This window comes from Pristis pectinata, chromosome 15 (genome assembly GCF_009764475.1).
Source record: "Pristis pectinata isolate sPriPec2 chromosome 15, sPriPec2.1.pri, whole genome shotgun sequence".
In the NCBI taxonomy this organism is placed as follows: domain Eukaryota; kingdom Metazoa; phylum Chordata; class Chondrichthyes; order Rhinopristiformes; family Pristidae; genus Pristis; species Pristis pectinata.
Genome location: NC_067419.1, coordinates 14,966,233 through 14,983,838, shown reverse-complemented (window position 1 = coordinate 14,983,838; position 17,606 = coordinate 14,966,233). Strand labels below are relative to the sequence as shown.

The 17,606-nt window shown below is 38.7% G+C and overlaps 1 protein-coding gene across 2 annotated transcripts in view; it reads right to left on the bottom strand.

The window, feature by feature from the left end:
- scube1 (signal peptide, CUB domain, EGF-like 1) overlaps positions 1-17,606 on the bottom strand; it is a 266,620-nt gene that overhangs the window by 121,458 nt on the left and 127,556 nt on the right. For both annotated transcript variants that reach the window (XM_052029992.1, XM_052029991.1), the window contains exon 5: positions 4,501-4,626. In XM_052029992.1, the coding sequence (XP_051885952.1) occupies positions 4,501-4,626 (126 nt within the window). The remainder of the gene's footprint in view (positions 1-4,500; positions 4,627-17,606) is intronic.

Sequence of the window (17,606 nt, the reverse complement as noted above, 5' to 3'; positions counted from 1 at the left end):
ACTTGCAATCTTGGCACGGCTAACATTCTGTGGTCAGGATAATTGATATATTCTTGAAGTACTCCTCCTGGGATTTCCAACTCAAGGGGAAAGTTGACAGAGTGTGAAATAGGTAAAGTGCAAGTGGGTACAGTAGGTAACATATTTTACCATGAAGTATTGTACAGCTATGCGCCACAATTTATTACATAGAGTAAGGCAACCGTTTAATTTTCATTAGTCCATCTACTTACTGGGCACTATATAGCCTCAGAAGGATATTTTGTGTTCCAAATGCTCAGCATTGCTATGGAGAAGCTAATGAAAATATTGCATGATCCATTCCCATTATTTTCATGTCATTAGAGCAGGCCAATCCATCTTATGCCAGGTGCAGCCCACATCTCCATTAATTCCACTGAAAAATCCTAGAAGTGACAGAAGGGAGTAGGGACCCTGCAGAGTAGCTCTGAAGAATTTGCCGCCTTTATTAACTGGAATTATGTCAGTGAGCTGATATAATCCAATGGAAAATCCTAGCTATTATTTCTATTAAGATGCGTGCCATTTGTTGAAAAGCCTGTTTTTCTTCAAAATGTGGAGATTTTAACAAAAAATCATTCCTATTGTACTTTTTATTATTTGGCTTGTTGTAGCTGAGAGGACATTTAATTTACTTGATAATACAGAGGAGTATTAAATGTTCTGTACATTATAGCAATTCATTTCATTCCATTAATCACAGGTCCATTTTTCAAACTGAAAATGGCTTAATTAATAATAGCAACATATTGGGAGTAAATGAACTCAAGGTCTCAATTGGTAAAGGACTCTGGTTAGGCCACACTTAAGAGTACTGTGTCCAATTCTGGTAGCCTCATTATAGGAAGGATGTGGAGGCGTTGTAAAGGGTGCAGAGGAGATTTACCAGGATGCTGCCTGGATTAGAGATTATGAGGAGAGACTAAAGGAGCTAGGGCTGTTCTCACTGGGGAGAAGGAGGATGAGGGGAGACATGATAGAGGTATACAAGATATTGAGAGGAATAGATAGAGTGGACAGCCAGCGCCTCTTTCCCAGGGCGCCAATGCTCAAAACAAGAGGTCATGGCTTTAAGGTATTGGGTGGGAAGTTCAAGGATGATATCAGAGGGAGGTTTTTCACCCAGAGAGTGGTTGGTGCATGGAGTGTGTTGCCTGGGGTGGTGGTGGAGGATGATACATTGGACAAGTTCAAGAGATTGTTAGATAAGCATATGGAGGAATTTAAGTTAGAGGGATATATGGGAGGAAGGGGTTAGATAGTCTTAGGTGTGGTTTGAAGGGCGGCACAACATGGTGGGCCGAATGGCCTGTATTGTTCTATGGAAACATTTAATTGAGCCACACTGGGCCAGAAACCTTCAGTTTCAATCTTTTAATTGCGGAGCTCAATGAGTTTGGTCAGAATAACAGAAGGAATATAACAGCCTTAGGTTAGAAAGGGCAAAAATCACTTGTTGTTTTGGTTCTTAATTGTTATTAGGTAGCATTTACTGATTCATCAAGATTAGATGAAGACTGGATTGGTCTGAATTCCATGACTGAATAAAGTGTCAGCAATCACTTCTTCAGAAATAGAGCTAATAGATTAACAATATAGGCCTTGAAAATTTGGCAGACTGTATATTCTGAATACAATGCCATCAATGCATTTGGCAGCATTGTTACAATTGAATTTGCTCCTTATTTTCTACCATTATTTCTCTGAACCTTCTCCACATTGAAATAAGGTTGGCCCAAGGACCTCCTGATATTTAGGTGTGAACCCTTGAGGGATCTCACCATGGTTTCGCTGACGTCTAACTTTATAAAGAGCACCTGAAACGCATGTCAGACTCTCTCTCTGTTTGCACGTGTAAGAGAGCGGTTGTGCAGGGTGTAGACTCCACCTTTACTGATTTTAGTCAGAAGCTCCTGACATTCCTAATGAAGCAGGTGTTCGTACTCTCATCAGACATGAACGTCTGATTGTGGCAGAAATTAAGGCAGTCTTAAGTCCTGGATCCCTCACAGTCAGAGAGGAACTACTTCAAGCTATCTTAAATTAGGAAACAGAAAGATTAATGAATTCCTCTTCAAGAGGGAGAGCAATCAGTAGAGTCTAGCTTATGGTGGTGTCTGAGAGGTCTAAGGAAGGTGGTTTGCGAAGCATGTTTCCAGAGTACCCAATGTCCTGCTTGGAAAACTCCCTGACCATGACCCCATGAAATGCCGGACCGTCAGGTGCAGAGATGAGCAGCAATACCAGCCCAACTATTCAGTTGTTGTCCCTGTGAATTTTCTAACCATTCCTTCTTAAAAGTTAAGTTGTAAAATTGATGGGACTTTTGCAATTATGTTTTGTACAAAATCAAACTAACTTATAGCTGGAAATGTAATATTTGACAGTTGAGGTTTTGAAAATTTTCACCCATTAGTTTATGCTACAAGCTTATGCATAGATGATATAGATTCAAAGAAACGTATTCTGCTCATCGTGCTGTGCTGATTTTAGAACACAGAAGAGTACAGCACAGGATCAAGCCCTTCAGCCCACAACATTTGTGCCAACCATGCCAATTTTAACTAATCCCATCAGCCTGAACATGGTCTATGTCCCTCCATTTTCTGTCTGTTCAAGTGCCTGGCTAAATATCTCTTAAATGTTACTGTCATATCTGCGTCCACCACTCTTCCCCAGCAGCCTGTTCCATGTACGTGCCACTCTATGTGTAAAAAAAATTGCTTCATAAATCTCCTTTAAACGTTTCCCCCTCACCTTAAACCTATACCCTCTACTTTTTGACATTTTCACCCGGGGGGAAACTTTGATTATCTACCCTTTTTATTCCTGTCATAATTTTATATACTTCTATCAGGATTTTCCAAAGAATGGTCTTACTTCATTGTGCACATGCACTATAAGGTTTTAATCCTAAAGTGTCTTACAGTTTTAAAAATTATTTATGAATTAGCTTCCATCATCTTTTCAGATGGAGCATTTCAGATCTTGACAAATCTCTATTAGAGAAATGAAAAGAAAATCTCATTGCCCACCTAAACCTTTGGCCAGTGATTTTAAGTCTGCAGTCATTAAATATTAATACACTTGTCACAGGGAATTAGTTCTTCTCTTCCCATCCCATTAAGATGCATCTTGAAATATGTACAGTGACTGTTATTTACCAAGGTGATGTTTATAAACCAGCAAATACCTGCAAATTAATTGAGAGAGAAGATAGGCTGCAAGATAAGTTAGCAAGAAAAATAAAAGAAGATAGAATGATTTTTGTTAGTATGTAAGAAAGAGTAGAATAAAAATGGTTAGAGACAAACTGCAAAATGTTGGTGTGCTGAGGAATTTGGGAGTACTGGCTCACAAAATGCAGAAAGGTAACATGCAGCCATAGAATGCAATTAAGGAGGAAAATTGTATATTGGCCCTCATTGCAGCAGGGGTTGAAGTAAAAGTCTGATTGATACTGTACAGAGCTTTTGTAATTAGTGTTTGCAGTTTTGGTCTCTATATCCTAGGAAAGTTATATTTCCCTTGGAGAGGAACCCAATTTCCAGTGTGGATTTATTGGACTGGTTGTTGGCATGAGGGAGTTGTCCCAGAATGACAGATCGAAGAAGGTGGGCCTGTACTCATTGCAGTTCTGCGGAGTGAAAGATGATCACATTGAAACAACTGAAAGGCTGTATCCTCAGCAGACAATTTCACAATAAGTGATCACCCATTTGAGACTGAAACAGAGGCAAATTTCTTCATTTGGAAGATTGTGAATATTTTTTCTATTCTCCCTACCCAAATGAATAACCTTATATCTTTCCACTTTCTTCTCCATCTGCCACCTTCTTTGGCGACTACATCCCTTTGCAGAGAGCTGGGGATGGCTCAGTAATCTGAGTGTATTCAAGGTAGGATCAATAGATTTTTGGACTAATGAAACCAGAAACATGTATCTGAAGTAGAGGATCAGCTGTGATCATATGGATTGGTAAAGCTGGCTTGGGAGCATTTGGGTTGACCTGACATTTATTTTGAAATGCTCCCCTCTGTTCTACGGAAAATTGTCCCATCTGTTCCAGTCCTGTCTGGTTACTCCCTCATCCCTGTAAAATCCTGAAAAACCTCCCCAGGAAGCCAAGACATTTATATCTTTCTTGATGAACGGTATCCAGAATCATCCAAATTACCCAGTATGGGCTGGCTAAGAATAAATTTCCAATTTTACTGCATTCAAATGCTATCTTGAAAGCTTTTGTTTTGAGGAGAGGAACCCAATAACTAATACAATTTATCTTATACAATACTCATTCATTGTCTCGGCTTTTGTGGGAAGGACAGGCATTGAGGTGAACTTCTGGGATATAGTTAGCCGGAAGGACTGGAATACAAAATAAGATTTAGTGCATTGAGGAGAAAAGCAGTGAAAATCCAGAAACTGATGCACATCTTCAGAGAAACGGCAAAGTTTCAGCCTCAACAGCTACCTACATGTGCAGTCCCTCTGGTTTTTGGCGAGCTCAAAACCAGGCCTGCATTCACAAGCCACCCCACCCTTCGGTGTCTCTCGACAGATATGCGCACATCCGTGATCTTTGTTCATGCAGTTCATCCCCTCTGTAAACAAAGCACAACACAGAAATGGAAAAAGAAAGTATTAGATTACAGCTTCCAACATCTGCAAAGACTACACCATCCTGCAATGTATGGCTATTTCATGGCCAAGTCTAGTTATCTGTTTCCAAATATGTAACCTGAATTCCAGTCACACTCTTCCAACCTTATATTTCAGTAAAGGTGAAACGCCTGCCTCCCTCCACGGTCAAATGAAGGAGACCTGTCAAGTTAATGACATTGGAATCACCCAGACTCTCTGGCATTGGGTCAGGTGGGATTAGGCCATTTAATCTTTAACCTCCAGAGAACAGCAGTTCTTGCTTTGATGCTTGCAAGGTTTCCTGTGCAGTGTGGTATTGCAATATTGTAGCATCAAGTGGTACTACTATTGTGCACCCTACAGCCTCTGTGTGAGAATGTCACGTGCATGGAAGGTGTTTCCACAATTGATATTCAGATAGAAATTTAAACTTTGAACTTTATTTATACAACATGGTAACAGGCCCTTCCGGCCCAATGAGCTCGCGCCACCCAATTACACACGTTAACCTACTAACCCGTGTATCTTTAGAACATGGGAGGAAACTGGAGCACCCGGAGGAAACCCACGCAGTCACGAGGAGAACATATGAACTCTTTACAGACAGCGGCAGGCATTAAACCCTGATCGCTGGCACTGTAATAGCATTACGCTAACTGCTAATGCTACCATGCCACCCATAAATTTATTATAGAACACAATTGGTTCACCAATCTGAGCTGTGCAACACTCTTGGTGGGAGATGGTCTCTGAGGCTGAAAAAACGTAAAGACAAGCTAGTTCCAAAGTTCACAAAAAATAGATAAAAATGAATAAAAATATATTCAGCACACTGTACCCTGCACTGGCCCCAGCTCCTTAAAAGGAGTTGTCCATGACATGATCAGGCATTTATGGGAGGGGCTGAGTGAGTATTTAACCCAATGTGAATGTGGGGCTTTCATTCAAAAGCATTTTGAACCACTAACATTGTGCGTAAAAATGTTGTGCCCCAAGAAATAGAATTTTGACACATTGGGATACCGTGTAGTATACCCAAGAGCTCTGTACTTGAGAAAAAATGGACTTGCTTTGGAAGCAGAACAACTAAAGATTCAGACATCCAGTCCAAGGATAAGAGGATTGTCCTTCCAGCTGAGATCAAGTAGACTCGGCCAATAGCTTCTGGAGTTTTGAAGAATGAAGGATCATCATATTGAAATAATTAAGATTCTGAGAGGAGTTGACAGAATAGATGCTGAAATTACAGAAAATTTTCCTTAACCTTACAGGGTGGCGAGTATTTGAAATTCCTTACAGGGCTTTGGCTCCTTAGTATGTTCATAGTTTTTGAACTCTAAGAAAATTGAAAGATCTGGAGATCAGGCAACAAAATGACTCTATGATTCTAGTATAGATGTATGATCTCATTCAAAGGCAATCTGTGGGACCATTTGGGCTTTATGTTTTTATTCCACAAGATCAGCAATAGCCTGAGTCCATACACCGAAACAGACCAAGGTCCGTCTCATTCATCTTCTATTTGCATTACAATCATGAAATTGACCAATCATGTCAATTAGTTTTTATCAACTCAGACCCAAAAATGACACACAAAAAAAAAATTTGCTATAGACAATGGTTCATAGAGATCATATTGCTTGACTGGGCAGTTTCAATGTTAAGTCTTGATATGAAAGCATAACTAAAACTCATAACAGAAAATACATCCATGATTTTTATTAATACATCTATGTAACAAATGATTCCAGTGCCGCAACCTGTGATTTTTTTTTAAATAATGAGCATTAATATGCAAAATTTAAAACAATATACTTTTATGTTAAAAATTTCCATGCAAGCCAAACACAAAATCTGTAAATGTGGTTGAACAAAATGTGATTTGGAAAATTACTGCACAAATATTTATCCAAAATCTTCTCATGGCTTTGGTTTAAAACCTAAATTATGACAACAGAGAGATTTCTTACAGACCTTCACCCGCAAGTATTTACAGAATGTGTTAGCTCAAGTTGTTTTGTAGCCAGCATCATTGAATTATTATTTATCATAGTATCAGTGTCAGGTGACATATTCACATCATACTAAGTGATATTCCTGTATTGACCTTTCATTTTTCTCCTTTTCAGTAATGAAGAAGAGAATTCATTTCATGGCCTTTGCAAACAGCAGCAGTTTTCCAATGAATCAACAGATTACTCTTTAAAAGTCAATAAATTCAGACTTTGATGCATGAGGTGTGGTGCCTCAGCATAGACCATCTGGACACATTTGTATACTTGAATAACTGGTGGCAGTTCGGGTACAAAGGACAAAATAAGGAGATGGTGTTGATATATCATAAAGAATTTGAAAAATTTTATGGGCAAAAGAATTAAATTGTCTCTGCCAAAAGCCAAGTGCTCTACAGCTTTTCATAAAAGATCCTCATAAGAAGAAGGGAGGACCAATGACCAGCTCGCAAGCCCAGAAAATGTACATGCTCCATCAACCTCAAATTAATAAAATAAATTCTCTTCTGCAACATATCAGATTTTCCCTGGAGTAATGACTCCACACAGGCACACTGCACAATATTACCAGGCTCTGAAAAATACAGTGCAAAATCTGTCAGCAGCTGGAAAGACTTGGCAGAATTTGTGCTTAAAAGGAACAAGAAACTCAAGTGCATGAATTCTGAATAACTTACAACAATGTGTAAAATGTACTTCCTGAGCCAATGAAATGGATTTGTTTGACACCAAGTAAACCATAACAACCTGAACAGTTGAAACATCATTTTCTGAATTCTAAAGGCTGAAAAACTTTGAGCAAGATGATGGCTCAAACCATTCCAGTCTAAGTAGCTCTTTAAGAGCATAGTAAATCCTATTTACTGCTAAACAGTCTCTCTGACACAAAAAATAAACTTTGGCAAATGTAGACTCTCATTTCTTCAGGTTTTAATTACATGTAAATTTTTTTTAAGTGCTAAAATGCGATTAAATGTGATTTTTTTTAATGTGCCTTTCATCTCTCTTGTTAAATCTGACCTTTCTTTTCCACTCTACTCTCTGTACCTGTGTTGACTTTGAATTCATTATTCTAACTTCCTTTCTTATTTTAGCTCATTACTAATTCTAACTATCATAGAACCATTGAGTGGTACAGCATAGGAACTGGCCCTTTGGCCCACCACATTCATGTTGACCTTTTTGCTCATCAACACTAATCTTGTTTGCCTGCATTAGGATCATATGCTTCTATGCCTTGCCTATTGAAGTGTCTGCCTAAATGACTCTTAAACATTGTAGTTATATCTGATTCTATGCCCCCTCTGGCAACACATTCCAAACCAACCTCTCTGTTGACTGGTTAAGGACAGACAAAATTGCTTAGCTTGTTCACACAAATCCTAGATGCCCTGTGGAGGTTCTCAACCTTTTGGATGTTTGTTTGACAGTAACTTGCCCCTTCCAAAATTTATAGGAAGGTCCAATGAATTGGAAGCAAAATTTGGCTCAATGGACATCAATAAACTCAGTCTAAACAAACATGATGCATAGTGGATCAGAAAAAATTCTGTTATGATTTTTTTTTACATAAATCCCCTGAGGAGAGAGGAGACACGGCTCATGATGAGCACAGGAAAATGTAGATATAATCTGGCTCCAAGTATTTAGGGGGATTCTGCTGAAATACTCATAAAGAATTGATGGAAACCCCTGATCAAGCAGCAAATAGCCAATTTATTGCATTTTTTCAGGGATTTTGCCAATCTCTGATCAAAGTACATTGCCTTTGGATCAATGAAATTCAGGGGCATTAAATAAACAACTGATAGTCAATGAGAGACTCAACCAAAACAGTGGAAAAATCTCCCAGTATCCCAAAAGTCAGAAAGCACTTACAGAAAAGATGAAGACCATAAAAATATTGGATGAGCACAAAACAGTAAATATTCAGAATGATTTTTTTTTTACAAGTATTTGCCAAGGATGACGTAAGCAACATTTTCTTTCTTAACCTATCTAACCTGGGTCAATGGGCAATAAATGAGGTGGAAATCCTAGACAGGCTGGCAATTGTTCAATATAACTACTAGAGGAAGGTAACTATTCCAGCATGTTGAAGGATATTGGGAAAGGGGTGATGCAATGAAGACCACTGTGATACTGGACAGAAACATGGTAACAATGCAATTGTACCTAACTATTTCTATTCCCACAGACAAAAAAGAAAATCACAAAAATTGATCTACACTCCCTTTAATTTAATGTCCATTCCATGTAAAACAATAGATTCAATTTTCAGGAATAACTTTAAGGAGATCTCTACCATAATTACTCAATTTGCAACATGGGTTTAGAAAAGAAAGATCTTGGATCATCAATTTCTTTAAATACCCGGAAGAAATGACACACCAAGTGAACGGCATGAAGTTTTATTATGTGGTATACCTTGATTTCCACAATTTTTTGCATGTGTTCAAATGAGCATCCCTTGGTTAAAGTATATTATAATCAACTAATGCAGGACATTAACAATCCTCTGCCATTAGACATAGTGATTTTTTTTTTACTCTGAGACTTTATTCTGATTCTTGATTAACAATTCTGTGCTGAGAAACTGCCCTATCTGGGGATTCAAGATGTCTGAATATATTCATGCAGTATGGTGATGGTACTGAAATAATTATCCAGAACTACCAAGATTATAATCCAACAAGGGCAAACTGTATTTCCATAAATTTGATAACATGTGGATAGAAATTTTCTAACTGGAGTCTCAAATCCTTCAAGAAAGGGAATCCAAGTATTATCCTTATGAAGCTCCAGTCTCATACTTAAATGACTAGCTCCAAAACTTATTTAATACACATTAGCTTCGGAAGAAGCCAGATGATTACCTTCTCAGGAAGTTAGTGATGAGCAGAAAATGCAGTCTTACCCACTCCCTTAAAACCAAAATAAAGTTTAATCACAAGTTGTTGCACGAGTTTGTCCAGACAAAGAAAGAATTTCAATATTTTGCTAGGTGCAGGAAAAATTCTTAAAATGAAATTGAGAATTAAGCAAACTATTGCTAATTCTAAACATCTGCTGGTTCCTTTATATTTCTCCATAACCACTTAATAAATCTGTTTCATAATTTTTAGCTGAGCAATCTATTACAATGCTGTTTTACATTGCTATCTTGGAATCTGGAGAACACAGTGGTCCAGTGACTTTGCATCTGTCATCTAACCTTGAAGAGCAGTTTTGTCTGTAGGATGTAAAACTTACATTCTGCTCTTATGTCTTATGGTCTTACATTATTCACTAAATTATTTGTGATACATACTTCAATGGTAGATGGGTCACTGGAGGTCCAGATATTTTACACAAAGGCTGAGCTTTGATTCATATGAAGCATAAGGTGGTCATGACACCGAGCATTGTGCTGTGATTCAGTAAAAACTGATTTATAACAATTCCATCATTGTGCTGCTAAAAGCTTGAACATCCTGGAAGTGACAATGAAGGTTAGATATTTTTAGAATTTCCATTCCACCATCAATTGTCCAGCCATTGCCATTATTATTTTGCTGTGTCACACTGTAATTATTATGGATCAGTGTCAATTTACAATGTGCTTCATATCAAAAAAGCTAACAACGCGAGATGTTAGCGCCAATCTTAATATACCTCTTGCCTTTATCCCTATAATTGTGTTTTGTTTGTTTAAACACTGAACTCGTTCTTTGGTGTGCTTTCCCTCTGGTTTTTCTTTCTTACATTCACAAAAATTGCATCCCTTTCATTTCTTCGCCACCCATCAATTTTTGTGTTTACTTTCTCACAGTCTAACCCTTCTTGGTATCTTAGTCACCCATCACTCCTTCACTCATCCTCTCACACCCACCTGCATTTGTACACTTATTATCTCCATTCTCACTTTCTCTTCCCCTTACCTCCCCCGCCCCATCTCCAAATACAACTTAACTTTCATTTGATTCAATTTAACTGGGCAAGTAGTCCAAAATGAAAAGCTAAGAGTCCGTTATCCGTTCATCAATTATTGAAGACAGATAGTTCCCCATCAAAGCAATTTAAAATTACGAGCAAATAGTGTCTAACAGAGCAGAACCGACTGCATTATGTGTGACAGGCAGAAAGCAAATCTGCCAAATCAGCTTAAGGTGTGATTGACCCCCGAATTCACCTCACATTTCATGCTCACAAGTACTCATGGACATAAAAGGATGGACTAAAATTCAAATGAAAGGAGGAGAAATGACTATAAAAATACTCTATTCTTTGATGGTACTTTGTAACCATATCAACAATTCTTGCAGCCTCCTCCCTTCTTTGAGAGCTGGCTCTTTCGGTGTTAAAAATAAAGATTGCAGGAGTACCTCTTTCTTTCAAACAGTGCACGGCATGTCTCCTGTACAGTTTTGCATGATTTCTAATCTTTGCCTCCTATGCTGACAGAATACTTGTCAATTTTGACACTTGCCAATTTTACATCCTTCACACAAATCTGCTCTTCAGGGTTAGATGACAGATGCAGTGTCACTGGATACCATTCAGACCATAAGTATTCTTTCAAATACCATAGCAAGATCCCGTGTGTTAGCTAAACACAATCACATTAAGAATTTGGCCGTGTCAGTATTTTGTCTAATTCTAAGCCCAAGTTTGCCTTGTCCATATGTGCACCGATTAAAGACAAACTAGCATATCTTGGACTTGCACTAAAACCATTTTATTACCAAAGGGATATATATTTCCACATCAAAAACTGAGCCTTTCACAACATCAAAGTATACTTGTTCCAAGAGTAGAATTCAAAATATTCAGCAAGTGAAAAAATTATTTTAACAGAATTTGAAGGTAGAATGCATTCATAACTTAATCTGTTCAGTCAACACATTTCTATTACACACTTGGGTCTTTGGTAGAACACAACTGGTCTGAATTGAAGTCTGCAAAAATGCATTTGTCATTCAGCATAAAGAGCAGATTTGTCAGTAGGGTGCAAAATTGATGAGTGTCGAGAAGTACAACTTCATTCTGTCAGTGTAGGAGCATAAATTAGAAATCATGCAAAACTGTGCAGGAGAGACACCTTGCACTGTTGAAGAAAGAACTGCACTTCCCCTCCCCCAGTCGGCATACAGAAGCTATAGTTAACAGATTAACAGGGTTCAAATCTTTTCAACAAATCTCACACTGCTTGAGCCTTAAAAAGGAGAGCTTCTTTAAAAGCAGTTCTGAAAGTATTTTGTTCTACATTTTTGTTAAAGCTGCATCAAAGTCTGCTCAGAACGTGTGTGTATGGTGACAGGTATCTTCCAGCTCCAGCTCGTCCTGCCTTTCCGAGCAGGTCAGCTACTTAACCAGGCAGCTCCTGAATACATCTTCTGAGATAGATATACCTCTAAAAGTTCAATTCAGGAGAATAAAAATGTTGATATTAAACTTGACGCTGGTAGTTTATTTAATCACTTAACACCACAAATTTAAAGGAGTGCCATCTTCATCTCAAAATACGATCTGTTTTTTTGTTTTGCTGTTTAAAGAAAATGTTACAGAAATTTATTTCTGCCAGATGGCTTGAGTACATTGACTTAAATGGAACTGAATTTCAGAGACAGAGTAGACTCTGCTGCCACTGGTACGTGGCCTTCTTAGCACCGCTCAGCAGGGATGAAATTCCAGTCAGCCTTTTCCTCCAACCAGATAATCACATGCAAGCACAGAAACATAGCTTATTACGAAGCAAGAGGCCACCATTTGGCACATCATACCTTTGTCTCCATACTAAAGTTAAACAAAACTCACTATATTGTTCCCTCCCCATTGTCCTATGCATTTTACCACTTACAATATTTTTCAAGGTTTCCTTAAAAAAATGCTTGATACATAGAAAACATCTCCTAACCACTTTCTTATCTTTTGACAATTTTAAATTGATAGCCCCCTTAGTTATAAACTGCACAATTAAGAAAATTAGGTTCCATTTTTTTTAATCAAATGACATTATGGGGTCTGTGGGGTCACTATTGATCAAAAATTCAACTGGACAAGCCATATACATACACTGGCTACAAAAGTTGTTTGGAGGCTGGGTAACTTGCAGCAAATGCCTCACTTTAGGTAAGCCCAAAGCCTTTCCAGCATCTACAAGGCCCAAATTGGGACTGACTTGCTTGCATGCATGCAGCTCCAATGACACTCAAGAAGCTTGACACCACCCAGGACAAAGCAGCTCACTTGATTGGTACCACATCCATCACATTAAACATTCATTACCTCCTGCACTGGTACAGTGGATGCAGTGAGTATCATCCACAAAATGCACTGCTGTTAATCACAGACTACTCCAACAGCATCTCCTAAACCCATGACCTCTTCTACCAAGGAGGACAAGGTCTTCAGGCTCATGAAAACATCACCACCTGCAGGTTCCCTCCAGCTTTGCTCAGATCCCAAGTGAAAACATTTGCTTATTGATATAAACCTGTGAAATCTCCCATAAACATATGAAAATGACAAAGACCAATTGGCTCATCTGGTCTGTCTTATGGATTGCAAATCAGAGGACTCAAAGCCAATATTAAAATGGTGCTGTATGGGAGGACCCTCACCTATTTACCTCAGAGCTGTTAGTGTGTGATTTTCCACTGAAATTATGCAAGAACATGTGTGCATTTTCAATATGTAGTAGCTACCTTGATTTTCCCGTTAAGATCCATTAAGCACGAGTCATTTTATTTCATTTGTTCACAAGATATGGACATCACCAGCAATATCAGGATTTCTCATTCATCTCCGATTGCTCCTGAACTGAGGAGCCAGGTAAGAGTCATTGGTGGCCCTAAAGCTCCTTCACTGAATCAGCTGTGTTTTTGCAATAGTCTGGTTGTTCCATAGATCCTGGTACAAGGATTCCACATTTTCTTACCTGAATTTAAATACCACAGCTGTAGTGGGATTTGAACTCTTGTACCTGATCAATGGTCCAGACCTCTGGATGTTTGTCTGATATCTCAACCATTATGCCACCATACCCTTAATTAATTTTACCATGCACTTGGTAAACTGAACAATCATTCATGTCAAGGTTCCAGCTTTTTAAAAAAAAAGAGCTAAATCCTAATGGACAACATGCTGGAGGTCATTGAGGACTGCTGTTAAGTTTTTCCTTAATAATGCCTACAAGAAATCAACTACCATCTCAGTGCTATAATGGAACCTCAGACCGCTGCCAAAGCTCAACTTGCTAGCATCATATTGCTGGATATACTTGTTGGCACAGGCTTTATGGCTGTGATGGCAGTGATACATTCTACCCCTGGAAGAATGCAACTAAATTCCACCATCTTCTCCAAGAAAGACAGCACTTGCACTCTTACCACAGGCACTCAGTGTTCTTGCAGTTGCTCCTTCTCAGCCAACTAGCTCAGATCGCAAACCATAAATACAACTGCTTGATAAATTCATGCAGAGGATACTGTAAATACTCAGGTTGAGACAGAAATAATTACACCTTCAGGCCATTCTGAATTGGAAGCAAAATATTGATCCAGCAGTTAAATGAAATGAGAAACCAAGATATTTCGTGAGGCATTCAAAATGCAAATACATTGTAAATATATAATGGGGATAAATAAAGGGACACAGTGTTGGAGGAAGGGGAAAAGCAGCGAGGTAAACATCCATTATTTTGTCTCTGGCACTAATGGGCAAGTCTAGCATTCTTATATTTGTTGTCAGGACAACCACGTCACTGCCATCATTTCTGTCTCACTATTCTTGAATCAAATGAACAGTGTTAGTGCAAAAGGAAAGACAACTGTGGACAAACTTTGCATCAGTTGCTATAGTAGATGGCTTTTGTGACACTCAGGTAGAAAATCATCATATACTAAACATTAACAGCAGAAAGTAGAAATAGTAATATTTCTGCAATAGGCCGCGGTGGGGGATCCATTCACCAAAGAGCCTTTCTCTTGCCATGGATCATTACAACTACTAAAGAGCAAACTAAACAAAAATTAAGAATTCAGTTCTTAAATAGTTAAAGAGACATTTTGCTCTTCAGGTGTACAGAACAAATGGGAAAAACATCCAGGACCCAACTGCGACAGTTTGTACATAAAGTAGCATACGTTGCATTGATTTACATTCTGTTTGAAAGGATTTGTATTGAAGTCAGAAAGTAAATCTATCACATATATGAGCTGCTCTTTTTGTTAGCATACATAAAATTTACAATTAACTCTTTCTCTCTCTCTTTCTCTGTGTAATGGGATTGAACATAGTTGATATCTCTCCATAAATCTAACTTCATTTATAACTCAATTGAAAGTATATGGGATTGGTTTCTGAAGGAGTAATTTAACACTTTAAAGAGAGATCAATTTGCCCACACCATGTCATATAGGACAAGGATTTTATGAGGTTTCATTAAGTTTTCTTCTTCCTTTGAAAAAGTGTGAACATGAAAAGTCAAAGAAAAAGATGAACAGCCTTTTTCACCTCTATTACTGACATTAAGGTTCTCACTGACCAGCAACATTCTTGTTTAATTCAATGGCATTTTTACCCTTGGGGTGAACAGAGGTATAAATATCATTGGAAAATACTTCAGCCCTGCTGCAGGTACAGAACATCCAAATTTCTGACAAACATGGCTGAGGAAAGAGCTCCTGTTTGCATGAGAGAAGACACCATCCAAAGGCAATGTCACCAAACAGTGAAAGGCAAAGCACTGAACAGACAAGGGGAGGAGTCAAGCATAGCAACCCAGTCGTCACACATCTCCTCACCAAGTTGGTTTAATAATTTATTAGTAAAAGCTCCTTTTATCCCCCAATATTAGAAGTGAATAAGACTCATCGTTTGCAACTATCCCCTTGCTCCCATCCCTGAATGCATCATCCCGATTAAGCATTTTGGATAGTATATAATGTCTTGTTTCCTAACCTCTGCCCATTTTGTGCTACTGGAATGTGGCTTCGGAGGTGCAGCAGAAGAGGAAATCAAAGAAAAATAGACTTGGATAACAGGTGCAAAAACCAACTATGTCACAGCATTTTGCTTCTCTTCCTTTTTATCCAATTGGACTATAAATAATCATTCTGCCAACTAGATCTTAATCTCTCAATTCACTCCTTTAAAAGGACATAAACTCTGCTCCTCAATAACACATACTGCCCTTTAACATCTTCTCCTTCATACCTTACATGAAGCAAAGGGAAGTGTGAACCAGGCCACTTTTGCTTCAAACAGTGCCAGTAATCCACTCAGTAGACCAAGAGGCAGACATGGCTCACCAGAATATCAGGACACACATTACTCTTGGCTAAAAGGCCACAGAATGTGAACCTGATGGACTCTGGTTTTGTGAAGGAAGATTTTAGCAGCATTTCAAATCCTACTGAGCAGTCTGTTCCATTATCTGTTGTACCATAAGGGACTACACACAGCCTATTTTGACAGTCTGGAGGCTCCATCCATCTGCAGGGGTGCAGATAATATAGGTGGCTTCTGCCAGGGATGCACTGGTTGCTACTATGGAGGCTTTTAGCACCAGAATGCAGACAGCTGTCCCCTTTGGCTTTAGCTGAAAGGTTTGACAGGCTACAGACTACTTCTGTCAGTGATTTGCTGTTCTAATTACTACTATTAGATCTGCTTTCCTGCTGATTATTAGATGGTGCAGAGTTAATGCCCAGTTTTCCTGGTATGGCAGGAATTTGTTCACGTGATGCTACTGTCTGAGGATATTAATGGGCTGTTTTCTTTCTGTCATTACCTCAAATGCCTGCAGATGCAGCAGAAAAAAAGACAGTCAGGCCATTGCTGCTGCCAGTCAATTCCAGGACTAGGCTGTCATGAAATGGGAATTTCAGCTCTAAGAGATGGTTGTGGAAATGAGAAGCCTTTCTATATCTTCCCACTTAAGTGCTATCTCAAGAAAGTCTGAGGCAACTTTCAACCCATCACATTTCTACAGAAAAGAACCAGAGATGGAGAAATCTATACATCAAAGTTTCTTCAGAAGCACCTCCCAAATTGCTAATCTTTACCTATGGAAGGACAAGAGCAACAGGCAGCACGGAAAGCCAGATGGTGCTAGCTTCCCCCAGGTGACACACCTTTGTGACTTGGAAGTATGTTCCCATTCCTTCATCTCTGTCGGGTCAAAACCTGGAACTCCCTTACCCTAAGAGCACTTTGGAAGACAGCAGTGACTCATATATGTGGGCCATTACCACCTACTTGAGGACCATTGGAAATGGGCAATAAACACTGGGTTTTCATCCCCTGAATGAAAGAGGAGAATGCACAGCATAGTTTTAAAATAAAAGTGTTGGCCTTTCATGTTGCTGAGGAATGCAGAAGTTCCCAGCTGTGATCAAAGTAGAAAAGAAAAGCCCACAATATGGCTGAGCCTCTTGCAAAAAGGTAGAGATTTCTTGGAAACACTGAGAATGAAGGAGCAAAATGATTACATTCACAACAGCTATAAAAAGTGTTTTTACAATCCAAGCAACTTTCAATATAACAGGCAGGTTGCGTATCACAATGATCCAATGAGAAATTCTAGCCTATCCATCTTAACTTCTATATGTCAAAGTTTTAATTGGCAAGTGAAGAGAGCAGGAGAACTGAGGAGGCATGCTGTATTCACTAGCACTAGCTGCTACACTAACTCACTACACCACTGCACACTTTTCAAAGAAATGCGTTGCATTAGATCCCACGATTGCAAACAAAAGCTTCACGTAGAAGATCTGCACTTAAGATTAAAAATACATTTTTAAACCTCTAAACTAATAATTCCAGAGTAAAGAACAGATTTTTGGCCTGTCTGATTTGCTGAAGGTTGCTACATGTGGCAGAATGTCAATCTTGAAATAGTAAAGCAAAAGTTCAAGCCTACATTATTCACTTGCATTAACGTT